We start from the raw sequence: 15,110 nt of genomic DNA, 5'->3' as shown, positions 1-15,110 counted from the left end.
TGGAGCTCAGGGCAGCCCAGAGAGACTGGCAGGCGGCAGCTGGCCATTACCAGCCCTACAGCCGCATGGCCGTGTGGCCTCCGTGGCCCCACTAGCCTGTCAGGACCCCAGCCCGCAGGTCCCATGCAGGGACTGGGATCCAGGGCCAGGCCCTCAGGGGTGACGCGTGCGGTCCCCTGTAGGGCAAGGGGCCTCAGCGTGGGCAGAGGAGGAGTGAGGCCACTCAGGCGCCCCCAGACCTCACCCCTGGCCTCCCCCGTCTTCTTCCAGTCCTTGCCAGCTCCCCACAGCCCACCTGGGGTCAGAGACGGGAATCAGCACGAACACACAGCTGAGCATCTGGTCCTCTGACCCTCTGCTTCTCTCCCACAGCTCACCCCCCGCCGACCACTGGGCCCTCGCCAGTGGCCTTCCAACCTACGTGGCAGAAAGTGGCTTTGTGAGTCCCCCGGAGCCCTTCCCACCGGCCTGTGTGCCCCGGCTTTGCTCACTTGGAAGCTCCTCAGCTTGGACAGAGTCTATGTTAGAGTCATACTGTACATCTGGCCGCTTCAAGTGAAACTGTGTTTCTGGTCCTTTTTCAGATCTGTAACATTATGAACGCCCAGGCTGATGAAATGTTCAAATTTCAGGTACCCGTCTATTCATTCATAGAAAGCGTGTGGTACTTAGGAAAGAAGACATTGTGACTCAGAAAGGAGGGACTGTTTAGGGAACAACCTCACGTCTCACAGGCTAACGGCAGCAAACACGTGTTCCGTACACACAGGTCTGCGTGTTGGCTGGGCACGCCTGTGCCTGGCAAGGGTTAACGTCTGCTCCATGTGGGGATACATGACCAGGGCGGGCTCTTTTCTGAAGTAGGCCTAGGTCAAGTGGACCAGTGGAGACGGGCTTTGTGTCTCGGGGCCTCCTCCAGGAACTGGCCAGGGTCCCTATTTCACCGGCCAGGCATCAGTGGGATGTGAGCTAGGACCCACTGTAAGGCCCACTGGGACGGGGGTGCTAGGCCCCTTGCTCAACAATTATTAGGAACCTGGCAGCAGGGCATTCAGTCAAGCGGGGGGCCTTCCAAGGGTGGGACCCTGTGCGACCGCAGCACTCACACAGTGAGGCCGCCCCTGTGGACAAGGCCTCCCTTCTCCTCTGGGGAGAAGTCACAGCACGCACCCTTGGGGGCCAACAGACAGGAACAGTGACCCAGTCTCCACAGTCTGAGGGCAGAAGAAGCGAGGTTCACACTCCCTGGCTGACAAGCCGGGCCCGGGCCAGGGCCAGACCCAGGGCAGCGGTCAGCTCCAGACGCCTCTCCTCGCAGGAAGGGCCTCTGGACGACTCTGGGTGGGTCATTAAGAACGTCCTCTCCATGCCCATCGTCAACAAGAAGGAGGAGATTGTGGGGGTCGCAACGTTTTACAACAGGAAAGACGGGAAGCCCTTCGATGAGCAGGACGAACTCCTGATGGAGGTAAGCGCCTGTCCAGTGGGCCCCAGAGGTGACGCCTGTGTGGCAGGGACACCGCCTGCTCCGGGCCCTGACCCGGCGCGAGAGCCCGGGAGGAGCTGTGAGGCCCCATCCCAGGGGCTGGAGGCCGGCCCCCTGGGAGCCCCCTGCGCACCGGGGGCGCCCGTTGTGGGTGACGTGCTCCTGCAGTCTCTCACGCAGTTCCTGGGCTGGTCGGCGCTGAACGCCGACACCTACGACAAGATGAACAGGCTGGAGAACCGCAAGGACATCGCCCAGGACATGGTTCTGTACCACGTGAGATGCGACAGGGACGAAATCCAGTTGATCCTGGTATGTCGGTGCCCCGCGGGGAGGCGGGGCATCCCAGCAGCAGAGGCACCACCTGCAGCCCACTCGCCGCGCACGGCCGGGCGGCCCTTCCCTGGGCCCCAGGCCCTCAGCTGTGGGCAGGCAGCGACCACGGCCCTTCTGGTCGTGCAGTGCAAGGCCTCCACCGTCATCGCCCTAGTGGAGAGCTTCGACAGGCGTGGAGAGGCAGGGACACGTAGGAACCGAGAGCCGGCTGGGCTCTCATCGTCGCCGTCTCTGAAGCCAGAGGCCTCAGCCGGGGCTCCTGGAGGCTCCCGCTGTTCTTTCGTGCCCAATGTCACTTTGTCCCACAGTCATGAGGGGTGTAGCTGACACTGTCGCTCTGTCTCATAGCACACGGTCTCTCTCCTAGCCAACAAGAGAGCGTCTCGGGAAGGAGCCTGCGGAATGCGAGGAAGATGAGCTGGGGAGAATCTTGGTCAGAACCTGACTCCCGCCCCCAGGTGGAGACTGGGCGGGCCTGAGGGGGGGGGGACGCCTCCATTCCCAGGAGGCCGGAGTGAGCTTGGGCACAGAGCGTGAGCTTGTGATGTTTGCCGCTGATACGCGTCCACGTTCCTGCGCATCGTGTGTGCCCGTGTCAGTGCATGTGTCTGTGTGTCCTTCCGTGTGCCTGTATATTCACGTGTCCTTGTCTCTCTCTGCGTGTGCCTGTGTATGTGCGTATCTTTGTGTTTGTTTCCCTGACAACATCACCGTGTCTGCCCAGCTGGCAAGTTCTCGTTGTTGGGCCACAGGTGGGAGAAGGGGAGAGGAAGGGGGCTGAGCTGGGAGGGGATGTGAGTGCCCCAGGCTACTGGCTTGATGTTACCGGACACCTGGGGTGTCTGATGCTGGACAGAGTGTCCTGAGAGGAGAAGAGACAAGGAACAGGCGGGGCTTCGGTGGGCCTGCCCCCTTCAGCCCCACAATCCTTCCCACAGAAGCAAGAGCTGCCGGGGCCCACCAAGTTTGATATCTATGAGTTCCACTTCTCTGATCTGGAGTGCACGGAGCTGGAGCTGGTCAAATGTGGCATCCAGATGTACTACGAGCTGGGAGTGGTTCGAAAGTTCCAGATCCCCCAGGAGGTGAGGGGTCATTCATGATCAGGGTCTCAGTTCGGGGAGAGGTGGTCAGGAGTCCCAGGTCTCGCAGGAAGTCTGGGGGCAAACATGTTCATTACAGAATGGACAATGCAGGCCAGCAAAGTATACAGGGCAAGTGTGCCTAGAATACATGACTGGCTGGCTGGCTGGCTGGCTGGATGGGTGGATGGATGGATGGATGGATGGATGAATGGATGGATGGATGGATGGATGGGTGGATGGATGGATGGATGGGTGGGTGGATGGATGGATGGATGGGTGGATGGATGGATGGATGGATGGATGGCTGGCTGGCTGGATGGATGGATGGATGGATGGCTGGCTGGATGGATGGCTGGCTGGATGGCTGGCTGGCTGGCTGGATGGATGGATGGGTGGATGGATGGATGGATGGATGGATGGATGGCTGGCTGGATGGATGGGTGGATGGATGGATGGATGGATGGCTGGATGGATGGCTGGATGGATGGATGGATGGATGGCTGGCTGGCTGGCTGGCTGGCTGGCTGGATGGATGGATGGATGGACGGACGGACAGATGGACGGACGGAGGGACGGATGGATGGGAAGTTTGTTACACAGGTGCTCCAGGCAGTCTGATCATCAAGTGCATCACTGGGCAGCAGTGGGTGTTTGGTTTTGGAGGAAGAGGAGACAGAAGCAGCCCAGCACCTGTGCAGAAAGCACACAGCACCCTCTAGGTGTGAGCACAGAGGGCCCCTCAGAGACTGTCCCAGGGAGAGGGGCATAGCCTTCCCAGCTGTGCTGCTTCCCTGTGGTTTTCCAGCTTCTGCCCTGCCTCCACCTTCACACCTCAGGGAGCATCTGCTTCCCCAAGGCCAAGTGAGGGAACCGTCTTTCTCTATGCCCTGGAGAACAAGTGCAGCAGGCTGGCATTTTCTAAAGACATTGTACAAAAAACAAAGGGAAAACACAAAAGAAATAAACTGTAGAAAGTATTAACAGAATAAAAAATTTCCAAATAATTTCTGGCCCTAAAAACCACAGTGGAAGCAATGAGAGGCTCCCTTGGGCCCATGTTCTATTGTCCAGAGATAACTGCTCACCCTTCTGCCACCCCTCGGCCTCTGGACCTTCAGCCACCATCCCCTTTCCCCCGTCACTGGGCCAGGTGCCCACACATCCTGCCGCATTCAGATACCCATGGCTGAAATGGACCTCGTCTTCTGAAATATCCCAGCCCCCTCTCCTGGGGTCCGTGTCTCAATCTGGGGCTTCGCAATAGGACGGAGGCCCAGATGCCCTGCTCTTGGCTTTGGCTCCACCCCTCCGGCTGCCTGCCACCCCGGGTGCACCCGGCAGGTGCCACCCACGAAAGGCCAGTGGTGGGGCGGGGACGGGACGTGGGCCTTTCCCACAGCTGTCAGCTGGGAGAGCGACGGTGGGACCAGGCGCTCGGTGCCTGGAGCCCACGTCTCCGCCTCCCTCAGGTCTTGGTGCGGTTCCTGTTCTCCGTGAGCAAGGGGTACCGGAGAATCACCTACCACAACTGGCGCCACGGCTTCAACGTGGCCCAGACGATGTTCACGCTTCTCATGGTGCGTGGGTGCGGCGGGGGTGGGGAGAGGGCTCACCCGTCTGATCAGGGTGGTGAAGACCCTCCCACTTCCAAGGGCAGCACCCTAGGTGGCGGCCCCTCCACGTGGGAGGTGGGGGCCTTCAAGGGCAGAGGCCCCTCTGACTGGCGCACACCCCCAGCCCGGGAAGTGGATGGAGAGCACGTGAGCTGGGAAGGGGCAGTGGGGTCAGGCCCAGTTCCCCGCCTCCCACGCCCCTGCCCCCACCCGGCAGAGCAGGGAAGCAAGGGCAGGCGAGGGTGCTGACGGGCTGCAGGATCGTGGGCTCCTGTCTCTGCAGACGGGCAAACTGAAGAGCTACTACACGGACCTGGAGGCCTTCGCCATGGTGACCGCCGGCCTGTGCCACGACATCGACCACCGGGGCACCAACAACCTGTACCAGATGAAGTAGGCGCGCTCCTGGGGCGCCCACGTGGCTGTGTGCTGGAGGCAGCCACAGCGTCCCCGGGGAGGGGCCTGCGGAGAGCTTGCCTCCCAGCAGAGCGGCTGGGGAGAGCGCTCGCCTCTGAGGGCCTGCTGCGCCCACAGGGGTGCCCGTTCCTCATGGGGGGAGCTGGGGGCAAACAGGCTGCTCTGGGGCTCCTGACCACTGCTTGCTTTTCATTGAACCTCCGTGACAGATCCCAGAACCCGTTAGCCAAGCTCCACGGCTCCTCGATTTTGGAACGACATCACCTGGAGTTCGGGAAGTTCCTGCTCTCCGAGGAGGTGCGTGCCCTCCCTTTGCTCTCTTGCTGTATTTCCTGGCCGACTGACCTTCGCTTGCACCCCTGGAACTCCACTGCCAGCGTCCACACCACACAGCTCTGGCGCTGGAGAAGGGAGGCAGGCTTTGTGGTGGTGGCGATGGGGGTGATGGGATGGGCCTGGTGATTCCAGTTTGGAAATGCCCTCACGGGGGGTGAGGTGGGCTCAGGTCCCTGGAGTGTTGGGGGGAGGGGGGGGTGGGGGCCTCCCGGTGCAATGTGCGGCCACCTGGGCCTGGGGCCCATGACCCTTGGGTAGAAGCTGGCCAGCAATGCCAAGAGGGACAGACGGATGACCTCCAGGAGGGGTGGGGGAGGGGAAAGGACGGGGAGTGGGGGGGACACACCTGTGACCAGAGCCCCGCCTGCAGACCCTGAACATCTATCAGAACCTGAACCGGCGGCAGCATGAGCACGTGATCCACCTCATGGACATCGCCATCATCGCCACAGACCTGGCGCTCTACTTCAAGTGGGTACCACCGCCCACCCGACTCGTGGAGACCACCAGGAGGCCCCATGGGGAGGGAGCCTGGCTGGGGGGCACCTGGGGCTCCAGGCAAACAACCCGCCCCGGGGCCCCACAAAGGCTGCACTCCCCACCTCGGTTCCTCTCCTGGAAGGGCGTGTGGGGTTGAGATCAAGGAGGACGTGTGGTCCTGCGTGGCGTGAGGGGGCGGGGGTCAACTCCCTCCCTTTGTCCTTGGGGTTCAGGAAGAGGACGATGTTCCAGAAGATTGTGGATGAGTCCCAGAACTACGAGGACAGGAACAGCTGGGTGGAGTACCTCTCCCTGGAGACGACGCGGAAGGAGATAGTCATGTGAGTGCAGGGCAACACCTCCCCCGCAGGACCGGGAGCCCCAGGGCCCAGACGCTCCACAGCAAGAACAGCCCACTTCTCACAGCTTCAGCGCCTCCTACCAACGCTTCGCCTCGCCCGCTCTCCTTTCAGGGGAGCAGCAGCAGGACTTGGGGGTGGACGGCCTTGTCCACAATTACATACCGTGCTCGCTTCATGAGCCTCCGTCCCTTCACCTGCAAAGTGCAGATTCAGAACTACGTCCAGCCCCAGGCCTGTCCCAGAGGTCCAATTAGGAAGTATGTGTAAATCACTGGTCCCCAGGAAGCACTTGCTGACCTTCCTGTCCCTGGCTGCCCAGGGAGAGGGGCGAGGAGACGGGGAGCGTGGGGGAGGCGTGGAGTGGTGTGCAGGGTAGCACCGTCCACTGCCGGAAGGACACTGGGACTTGGACCTGTGCCTCCACGGTCACCGGGCCTTGCAGAGGTGGAGGGGAAGGGGGGAGGCCAGTGTGGATGTGCCTGGAGCTCCGTCTGCCCACAGGGCCATGATGATGACGGCGTGTGACCTGTCTGCCATCACCAAGCCCTGGGAAGTCCAGAGCAAGGTCAGAGTCACGCGGGGCCCCAGACGTCTTGCCAGTCCTCACGGGGTTGCATCCAGGTGCAGCCTGGGATGCGGGAACAGAGCCATTCATCTGCAACTAGTGCCGAGGGCTGCTGCCCAGCTCTGGGGCCCAGCCAGTGCCGCCACGGTGGAATGGGCTGCCGCACTCCCAACCTGAATAGTAGGGACACCAGAGTCTGGGGTGCAGAAGACCAAGGGCACCGGCCAACCTGACAGGATCTCAGGACAATATCTGACCATCACCGAATCCACAGCACGCCTGCCTTCCGTGTGCCTTTCAGGTCGCTCTGCTGGTGGCAGCTGAGTTCTGGGAACAAGGGGACCTGGAGAGGACAGTTCTGGATCAGCAGCCCATCGTGAGTGTTGCTTCCAGAATCCCCCATATACCCATCACGGTGCTTGGGAGCCTCGGACAGGGGACCCCGGGAGTCTGGGGTCCTGGGACCTAACTCTCACTTTGTGGGGTCATGTGACGTGAATCTGGTGAGAATTTAGCTGGGACCGAATCTGGGTAAATTGCGGAAAAGGCAGGGGTTGGGTAAAACTGTGATGCCTGCAGTGATGGAAAGCCGTTGCCGAAGCTGCAGAGCCGGACTGGGGCTCATGACCGAAGGCCTCCACGGGCCCAGGCAGCTCTGCAGGGAGGAGGGGGAGAGGAGGCGGGGACGGGGGGGCAGGGCTGTCCAGTACTGGAAGGACCCTGGGGCTTGGACCTGTGCGCACAGTCGCCAGGTCACAGGGGCGGAGGGGAGGGAGGGAGGCCCGTCTGGGCGTGACTGGAACTCAGTCTGCCTTCAGGGCTATAACGATGCCGGGACCTTCAGCTCAGCAATGTGGGGGTCAGGAACCTGTTGCTAGACCGAAGTGGCACCTGCATGGGGACAAGGACACGAGCATTACCCAACAATGGGCAGAAGAGATGGAGAGAGATTTTGTCTCACAAGCCAACTCCAGCCACTGAAGAGCTCTCTGAGCACCGGGCTGGGAAGGCTCTGGGGCCAGGCGCAGGCTGCAGGAAAGGGTGCCCTGACCAACTAGCAAAGTCTCTTGGGGGAAGGTCAGGCAGCCTGTCAGTCTCCTCCGGGCCAGGCCTCTAGGGTCCTGCATGGCTCACTCCAGCACACCGAGCTCCAGACAGAGGGCAACTCCGAGGAAGGGCCTGCCAGCAGGCAACCGAGGATGGGGGTGGGGGAGGGGGGTCCAGAGTCTGGACACCAAGGACAGCTCCTTCAAGAGCATGGGGGTTTGCCCCCTTGCGAGTCACGAGCCAGGCCTTGGGTCAGCACCATGGATAGCTCAAGGGGGGGAGAAGCTGGAGGAAGGGGCTCTGCGCGCCACGCCTGGCTGACGTGGCCTGAGCCCAGCGCTGCCTAGGGCAGCTCCCCAGAACAGGGCTGTGGGTCAGAAGGGAAGGGGCGTCCTGGCTTTCCCTTCCAAGGCCAGCTCATCCCCAGGGCGCTGCTCTCTTGTCTCCGTGGACAATTTCACCGAGCCGGGGTGGGGCTGAGTCCTGGGGGCTTGGGGAGGTGTCAGGCACGCCTGCCACCAGGTGCCTCACGGTGTCCCTGCTCCCCCACAAGCCGATGATGGACCGGAACAAGGCGGCCGAGCTCCCCAAACTGCAGGTCGGCTTCATTGACTTTGTGTGCACGTTCGTGTACAAGGTGAGCGGGGTGGCCCAGGGCCTGGCTGGGTTTGCAGGGGAGGGGCGGGGAATGGGCGGGGGGGGGGGGGGGGGGGGGACGGTGGCTCCCATCCCCCTTGAGTCTGCACTCGGAATCGAAATCCTCAGCGTCACCCCAAGGGGTCCCCTCCCCATCAGCCCCCCCAGTTTCTCCCTCCCAGAACGTCCTCCTGCTCACCTCGAGGTCGTACCTCAAATGTCCCTTCCCAAACCCCGTCTAAGGCGCCCCTGCCCAGGGCTGCACGCTGTTTTCAGGGCACTGACTGCAGTATACGTGCAGTGCATTTGTTCAGTGTCTGCACCCTGGGAGGAGGGGGGTGGTCCACTGTCGCCAGCTGGGTGCACGCAGCCCAGCAAACACCCGGGCACAGCCCAGTGACAGTGGGACGCATGCCAAGGAGCTGGGACAGGTGCTGTGACATCAGCTCCAGGGACTGGCAAGGGAGTGAGGGGGCAGAGCCCGCCCGAGTGACACACACCATGACGTCACAGGCCCCGCCCATCTTGGGGGGGGCAGACCCCACACTCCGAGGAGGTTTTCAGGTTGAGTTGAGTGACGTCCCTCCTGCTCCACTCCCCACCCCAGCCCCCGAGGTCTCACGCTTCCCTTTACCGAAACACCAGCTCCCTTTTCTGCCCCCGCCAAGGGGGGGCTGTCAGTGCTGGGGAGGGAGGCGGGACCAGGGTGCACATGCTGGTCCTGAGGTGGTCACTGCCGGGGACCACCAGGCACTCCCCTCCCACTGCCTTCCCCACCTGCGTCCACCCACACAGCCTGCGGGCGTTCACACGTGTTCCTGGGCGAGCGTGGGCTCTGTGTGACGTGCGATGTGCGTATGAGAGAGGGCAAAGGAGCCCCAACACCTGCACGTCTGGGCCGCCTTCCCAGCCCCCCCTGCCGGGGGAACGTCCCTTCTGCTTTGATGCTTTCTACTCTATTCTTGGGGACCTCGCCCCACAGCTCCTGTTCTAACCTCAAGGACACAACCCCCCACGTCCTTCTCCCTTTTCAGGCCTCTGCTGGGCACGTGGCACCCCCATGCCCCCCCCAGCCCAGCCCGCCCAGGAGCCACTGGGGCTGTGGCCTGACTTCTCGGTTCCCTTTCCAGGAGTTCTCCCGCTTCCACGAGGAGATCCTGCCCATGTTCGACCGGCTGCAGAACAACAGGAAGGAGTGGAAGACCCTGGCTGACGAGTACGAGGTGAAGGTGAAGGCCCTGGAGGAGGAGCAGAGGAAGGAGGCGGAGAGGACGGCGGCCAAAAAAGGTCTGCGCTCCACACCTGCCGCCGCCAAGACCACACAGCCGGGCCTCGGCCTGCAGGGCCCGGCACGAGGCAACAGAGTTCAACTCGGGGAAAAGCCAGCCTTCAGGAGGCCCTGTGGTCGGCGCACCAGGGCTCCTGGCTGCACAGGGCACAGGTGGCCACGTGGGGAGGCCCACCCCAAAGGAACAGCCCTGCTGATTCAGCGTAGCTGGAGAGCATGGGGGCGCGCTTGGGGTCCTAGCCGGGGACTCAGGAGGGAAGTAACTGAGTGTTACCTCCTCTATAAAAGGAAGGAAAGCCCCGTTGAAATAGCGTGAACTCTTAACAGCTCCTCTGTTCCATAATCAATCAGCAGTGCCCTCTTAGGGAGCTCAGAAACTCTACCTCCGCTCCCACGCCAGCCTGAGATAACAGCAGACGCATAGAAAACGACAGGAAGCGAGCTAGGAGTCAGCGTGCGCGGTGTCTTTCCCTGCGCTGCTGCACCTGTTCACCTTCACCCTGCAGTGCGGGAACGTGGCTCTACTGGAACCACTCAGCACGCCCCCCAAATCAGAACCTGTGAGCTGCTGCCTTGGTTTTCGCTTGCGCTCTGGGACTTTTATCGCCATTCCCTGAAACGTCCCGCAGGGGAGGGAACCAATAGAAACAAGCCAGCTTCAGAGAGGCCCAGGCTGGAGTGTCACCAAGGGCTAAACTAGTAACTGCTGGGCTAATCGGCTTAGGCCAACCAGCCCGTCTCTGCCCTTCCTCCTGCAGGGTGTGTGGAGGGGAGGAGCTTGGCGCGCCCGTTTCTCACTCACCGCTCACCGTCCTGTCTTCTCTTGCAGCCGGCACAGAAGTTTGCAACGGCGGCCCGGCACCCCAGTCTTCCACCTGCTGCATCCTGTGAGCCGGTCAGCGGGCCCCCTGCCCCCTCACCCTACTGGGGCTGTGCCTCTAACCACTGGTACAAGGGGTTAAGAAGCCTGAGAAAATAACTGAAGACCATTTTGGATATTTTCAATTTAAGGTTTGTGTGTTTACGAACCAAAGCCAACTATGAACAGTCTGAACAGTACAGCCTACCTTACACTCATCCACATTTTGGGTGCACAGTAATGCCACCAAGATCTTCAAAAAGGGTCTGTAAACTGTGTGTCTAAAAGCACCGGGTGAATATATTCACACTGCACGTGTATCTATGTATATATGGGTGGAGAAATGGATACACAGATGCCAATTCCCATCTGGTCTAGGAAAAAATACATGCACAAAAATTGAGAATAAAATCAAAAGAAAACACACTGCCCTTTTTTTACTTGGTGGAGGACGCTCATTTGTGACCAACCGCAAAATCCTGCCAGAAAGGTCCAGGCTGTGAGAACAGCAGTGATCAGACGTGAGCGACCTGTGCAAAAATAATCTGTAATGAACGCTGCCCGGGAGCTGCTCTGAACCGCGCTGACGGACCAGCGCCTGTGGTCTGCCCAAGTCCTCCTGCGCCACTGAGGTTTCCTTCATGGGAGCAACCACATGCCTCCAAGGACCTAATTAATGGTTCTGAGCCGGGAAGAAAAGCGAGTCAGACCCAAATGGGACAATGCAAGACTCACGCTTGAAATGGGTCCTAAGTTACCTGATAGAAATTAAGGACCTTTAGCTCATAACGTGAGCTCTAAAGCCAATGTTTCCAGATACCGGAAACTCTTCCTGGCTGCAGCCTTGGCCAGAACTGCAAGGCCAAATGAGTTGTTCTAAGGCCGGTTCAAGATGCTGCCCTCTGCCAGCACTCCCGGCGGGGGTGGGGGGTGGGGGACGAAGGACATGCCCACAAAACCTTCAGCTCACAGTGGCACCTGGTGGTGACAAGGGCCTGCGACTGGGAGCTCCTCCAGGTTCCCAGGGGGACCCAGTGCCAGCTACCCACCAACCTCAGGATACCCCAGGGGGTGTGCACCACCACGCACTCCAGCCTCACTTTAACTGAAAACGGCTGTACGCTGCTTCTCACCTTCTCACGTTTGCAGATGAACTCATTTGACAAATAAACTGGGGCTCTAAGCATAGGCAATGTGCTCCTGGCACAAAACTGAGAACAGCGACTTGACACCAGGCCTGGGGGTGAAAGGCCACAGCCACCAGGGGTGGAGTCTGCCGTCTGCTCAGGCACAGGCCTAAGCCCCCTTCTGACACCAGGCCTGGGGGTGAAAGGCCACAGCCACCAGGGGTGGAGTCTGCCGTCTGCTCAGGCACAAAGGCCTGAGGCCCCTGAACACCTAGCTGCACCCCAGCCTGGTCCTCAGGAGGCCACATCCCCTCCCTGGGGTCAAGGGGAGAACGTGCAGGAGGGCGATGGAGATCCAGGTCCCAACCGTAGAGGCATCAGGCCATCTCCACCCCCACCATCTGCAAAGCCTGCCCCTCCCCTGCCCATCCAAGGGTCTGGGCCAGGCTCGGAGCGCAGAAGACAGAGCAGTGCTCACAACGCCTGGCCAGCTGGGTCTCCGCTACAGATGCCCCGGCACAGGCGACGGAGGTTCTGTGCATCCCGCCCGGTTTATGCACTGGTCACTGACTGGTTCTTCTGGAATCCCTCCCCACCCGCACCCCACATGACCTGAGAAGGTAGGAACACAACTGCTGAGTCTGAGTCCAGAAACCAAACAACCGGGGACAGTAAAGAGAAATCAGAGAATCACACAGTACAGGAGGCTTTATTCATCCACACTGCTCCGGGGAAAGGCGGGCTCACTTTAATATGCTGTCCTCTTGGGCTGAAAGATTGGAAGAAAAACAGACGCATCATTACACACTCGGGCCATCCAAAGGGCCCACTTTCGACGTTTGGTGTTAAACCACCCAGTATCTCACTCTGTGGTGGGCCTGGCTATGCTCTGCTGCCACTCCCATCCTGGGCCTTCCTTACCCCTGCCCGTCCTGACTGCAAGCTGCCGCCGCAGGCAGGGAGAGGTGAGCCTGGTTCTGGTCCTGGGGCCTCGCTGAGGGTGGCCGACAGTTCACGCCCAAGGCCTCACTAAAGGGAGTTAGCACCATGCACCCCCAACACCCACACCTGCTCTCCCTCCCACTCCCCCAGAAGAGGACCCAGGGGCCAGCAGGGACCAAGACAGCGGCCCTTCCCCTCCACTGTGGGGCTCATCTGGACCAGCAGCTGTTTCTGGAAATGCGGGTGGAGAACAAATCCATGAGGTTCGGCAACACGAGTACCTTCTGCCAGTTCTCTCTCAATGCGCCTCTGCTCATCCTGCTTCTTCTTCTCCTCAGCTGCTATCCTCCTCTCCTCCTCTGCCCGGGGTTTCAGGTAATCTGTTAAAGGAAAGGGAAAGGGAGGGATGATATCAGTGAACTTTTTCACCGACGCACTGAGTAAAAGGAATTCAGTGCACAAGCAAAGTCATCTTCAGGTGCACCGTGAACGCCAGAGGTACCTGTTTTACCTAGATATGCGTAAAGGCCTGACACTCCTCAACAGAGAGCCCCACCCGGAGGGCAGCTACAGGGTCCCCGCTGCCACCCCGGGCGTCTTGCCGCCCCTCACTCAGGTCTCTGTGCTGCAAGGGGCTGCCCGACCAAACTACACGCCTGCCGCGGCGACGCTCAAGGGTCCAGCCCGCTCGCGTTTCTGGGTCTGGCGCCTCCCGCCCTGCCCCCTCTCCTGCCCGGCACCCGGGACCCCGCACCGTCGTCGAGAAGCCCCGTGAGCGCCCCGTGGGCTGGGACGGCTTTATACGCCCGTGGTCACTCACCGTAGCGCTTGGCTCCGTAAACCACGCCGAGGAACAAGGCGGAGTAACGGCCGAGCTGCGGGGAAAGGGCGGTCAGGACCGGCGGAGCGGAACCGGGGTCCGGGGGCTTTCTCAGCCCGCGGGGGGTCCCGGGCGCGGGGGACGCGTGCGGGGAAGGGGGGGCTCGCACCCGCGGCGTCTGGGGCCGATGCGGGGGGCGGGGGAAAATCGCAGCCTCCGGGTCGGGGCGCGGGGCGGGGTGAGAGAGGGTTGGTTGTCCCGCCGAGCGGAGGCCGGGCCGGAGGTCTCGAGCTCCGCGGAGTCGCTCACGCGCGGGCCTACGCGGAGCCGAGCACCCGGCCGCGCCCGCGAAACCTGGTTCACCTTGATGAGCGGAGAGACCTGCACTGGCGGCACCATCTTGCCCGTGACCTTCGCGCCGGAAGCACAACGCGGACCGAGGAGGACGCTCCAAGGGCCCGGAAAACATTGGAGACGCAGACGCTCACCCGGCTGGGCGCATGCGCCGTCAGCAGCGAGAAGGCGCCGGAACCGTCCCCTGGCGGCCGGAGGGAGAACGGCGCGCGCACCCGTTCGCGGAGGGGTGACGTCACCAGGCGCGCGGCTCGCGACTGGCTCCGCATGCGCAGTGGCCCAGGCGGCACGTGCTGGTTCCCCAGAGCGGGTGCGACCCCTCCAGGCACTGACGTTTTCGGACCAGGTTGAGCACACATCGAGGCCCGCACAGCACAGGTACAAATATTTGAAAAGTATAAGTCCACATTACAAAGTGCGAAATAGAGTTCTCGCTATCCTCCTTCCCTGGACTGTCCCGCCCCGCCCACTGCTGCAGTGCGGCCCCAGCCGAGGCTAGTCCAGGCCCGCAGCAGCCCCAGGCCAGCCCAGAGGACAGCCCAGGAAGGGGCTCCAGGCTCTGGGCAGGGAATCCGGGGTCCGGGTACAAAATGTAACCTGAGTGCAGGCTGGCTCCCAGCAGAGAGGGGTGGCTATGGCCGGCCCCTCTGGGCTCACAGACAGGCCAGGCCGACCATGTGGCCTCCGAGTCGCTTCCTAGGACCGCACTGCCTGGGGTGCCCCCTCCTGCCACCCCCACCCCCGGTCCCAGACCCAGCCCCCCGGCAGAGCTAGAGTTTCCTCACCCTAGGAGCCTCTCCAGCAGAAGGGGGCTCAGGTCTTCCTGAGAAGGCCACCCTAGCAGAACCTGCTCCCTGGGTCTCCCCGACTCCAGCCCTCAGGATCATGGAGCCCCAAGCTTCAAGGTTCACATCAGACAGGTCCTCGCTCACTTCTGCTGCCCGCTGTTGGGGAGGCAGGGGTTGCACTGGTGGGGTACTCTGGCCCCCTCAGAGGAGAAGACTGTCTCCCCCAGATCTGTGGTCAGCCCCAGCGAAGACACAGCTGACCAAGACCAGGTGTGCAAAGAGGCTGCCCAGAGATGGGCAGTGGTGGCCGGACAGCCTCCCAACTGAGCCTGCTGTGCTGACACACAGTTCCCATGGCAACGGGGCTTGGGCCCTGTGCTGCTCCAGGCATAAACTCCCGGAGAACCAGGGCTCGGGGCTCACAAGCATCCCTGCTCCACTGCTAGGGGAGATCACTTCCGATTCTAAAGAGAATAGAATGCAGGGACAAAAATTCCAGGGCACACAGAATGTGCTCGGTAAATCTGCCCCAAGGGGAAGCCCCTCGGCAGCCACCGAGCAGGGTGGCC

At 61.5% G+C, this 15,110-nt stretch overlaps 2 protein-coding genes across 3 annotated transcripts in view; one reads left to right on the top strand and one right to left on the bottom strand.

Moving 5' to 3' along the window:
• PDE6B (phosphodiesterase 6B) overlaps positions 1 to 12,143 on the top strand; it is a 29,047-nt gene extending 16,904 nt beyond the window's left edge. The window contains exons 7-22 of one of the 2 annotated variants that reach the window (XM_027104014.1): positions 373 to 439; positions 585 to 632; positions 1,319 to 1,468; positions 1,655 to 1,798; positions 2,190 to 2,255; positions 2,761 to 2,907; positions 4,377 to 4,484; positions 4,804 to 4,913; positions 5,147 to 5,234; positions 5,644 to 5,744; positions 5,987 to 6,094; positions 6,617 to 6,680; positions 6,982 to 7,056; positions 8,281 to 8,364; positions 9,494 to 9,650; positions 10,481 to 12,143. In XM_027104014.1, the coding sequence (XP_026959815.1) occupies positions 373 to 439; positions 585 to 632; positions 1,319 to 1,468; positions 1,655 to 1,798; positions 2,190 to 2,255; positions 2,761 to 2,907; positions 4,377 to 4,484; positions 4,804 to 4,913; positions 5,147 to 5,234; positions 5,644 to 5,744; positions 5,987 to 6,094; positions 6,617 to 6,680; positions 6,982 to 7,056; positions 8,281 to 8,364; positions 9,494 to 9,650; positions 10,481 to 10,542 (1,579 nt within the window). In that variant the 3' untranslated portion in view covers positions 10,543 to 12,143. The remainder of the gene's footprint in view (positions 1 to 372; positions 440 to 584; positions 633 to 1,318; positions 1,469 to 1,654; positions 1,799 to 2,189; positions 2,256 to 2,760; positions 2,908 to 4,376; positions 4,485 to 4,803; positions 4,914 to 5,146; positions 5,235 to 5,643; positions 5,745 to 5,986; positions 6,095 to 6,616; positions 6,681 to 6,981; positions 7,057 to 8,280; positions 8,365 to 9,493; positions 9,651 to 10,480) is intronic. The other variant, XM_027104016.1, reaches the window with a different exon arrangement.
• A 184-nt stretch (positions 12,144 to 12,327) lies between these two features.
• ATP5ME (ATP synthase membrane subunit e) lies at positions 12,328 to 13,925 on the bottom strand. Its single transcript, XM_027104020.1, has 4 exons — positions 13,763 to 13,925; positions 13,400 to 13,454; positions 12,861 to 12,959; positions 12,328 to 12,406 (listed from the first exon to the last, which is right to left on the bottom strand). Exons 1-4 carry the CDS (start codon positions 13,796 to 13,798, stop codon positions 12,381 to 12,383), a joined length of 216 nt encoding a protein of 71 aa, XP_026959821.1. The 5' UTR covers positions 13,799 to 13,925; the 3' UTR covers positions 12,328 to 12,380.
• Between the last annotated feature and the right edge of the window lie 1,185 nt (positions 13,926 to 15,110).

This window comes from Aethalodelphis obliquidens, unplaced genomic scaffold (assembly GCF_003676395.1).
Source record: "Aethalodelphis obliquidens isolate GAN/ISIS:26980383/991018 unplaced genomic scaffold, ASM367639v1 scaffold6, whole genome shotgun sequence".
Classification (NCBI taxonomy): domain Eukaryota; kingdom Metazoa; phylum Chordata; class Mammalia; order Artiodactyla; family Delphinidae; genus Aethalodelphis; species Aethalodelphis obliquidens.
The sequence above is the reverse complement of the archived record's forward strand: the minus strand, read 5'-3'. Positions and strand labels throughout refer to the sequence as shown.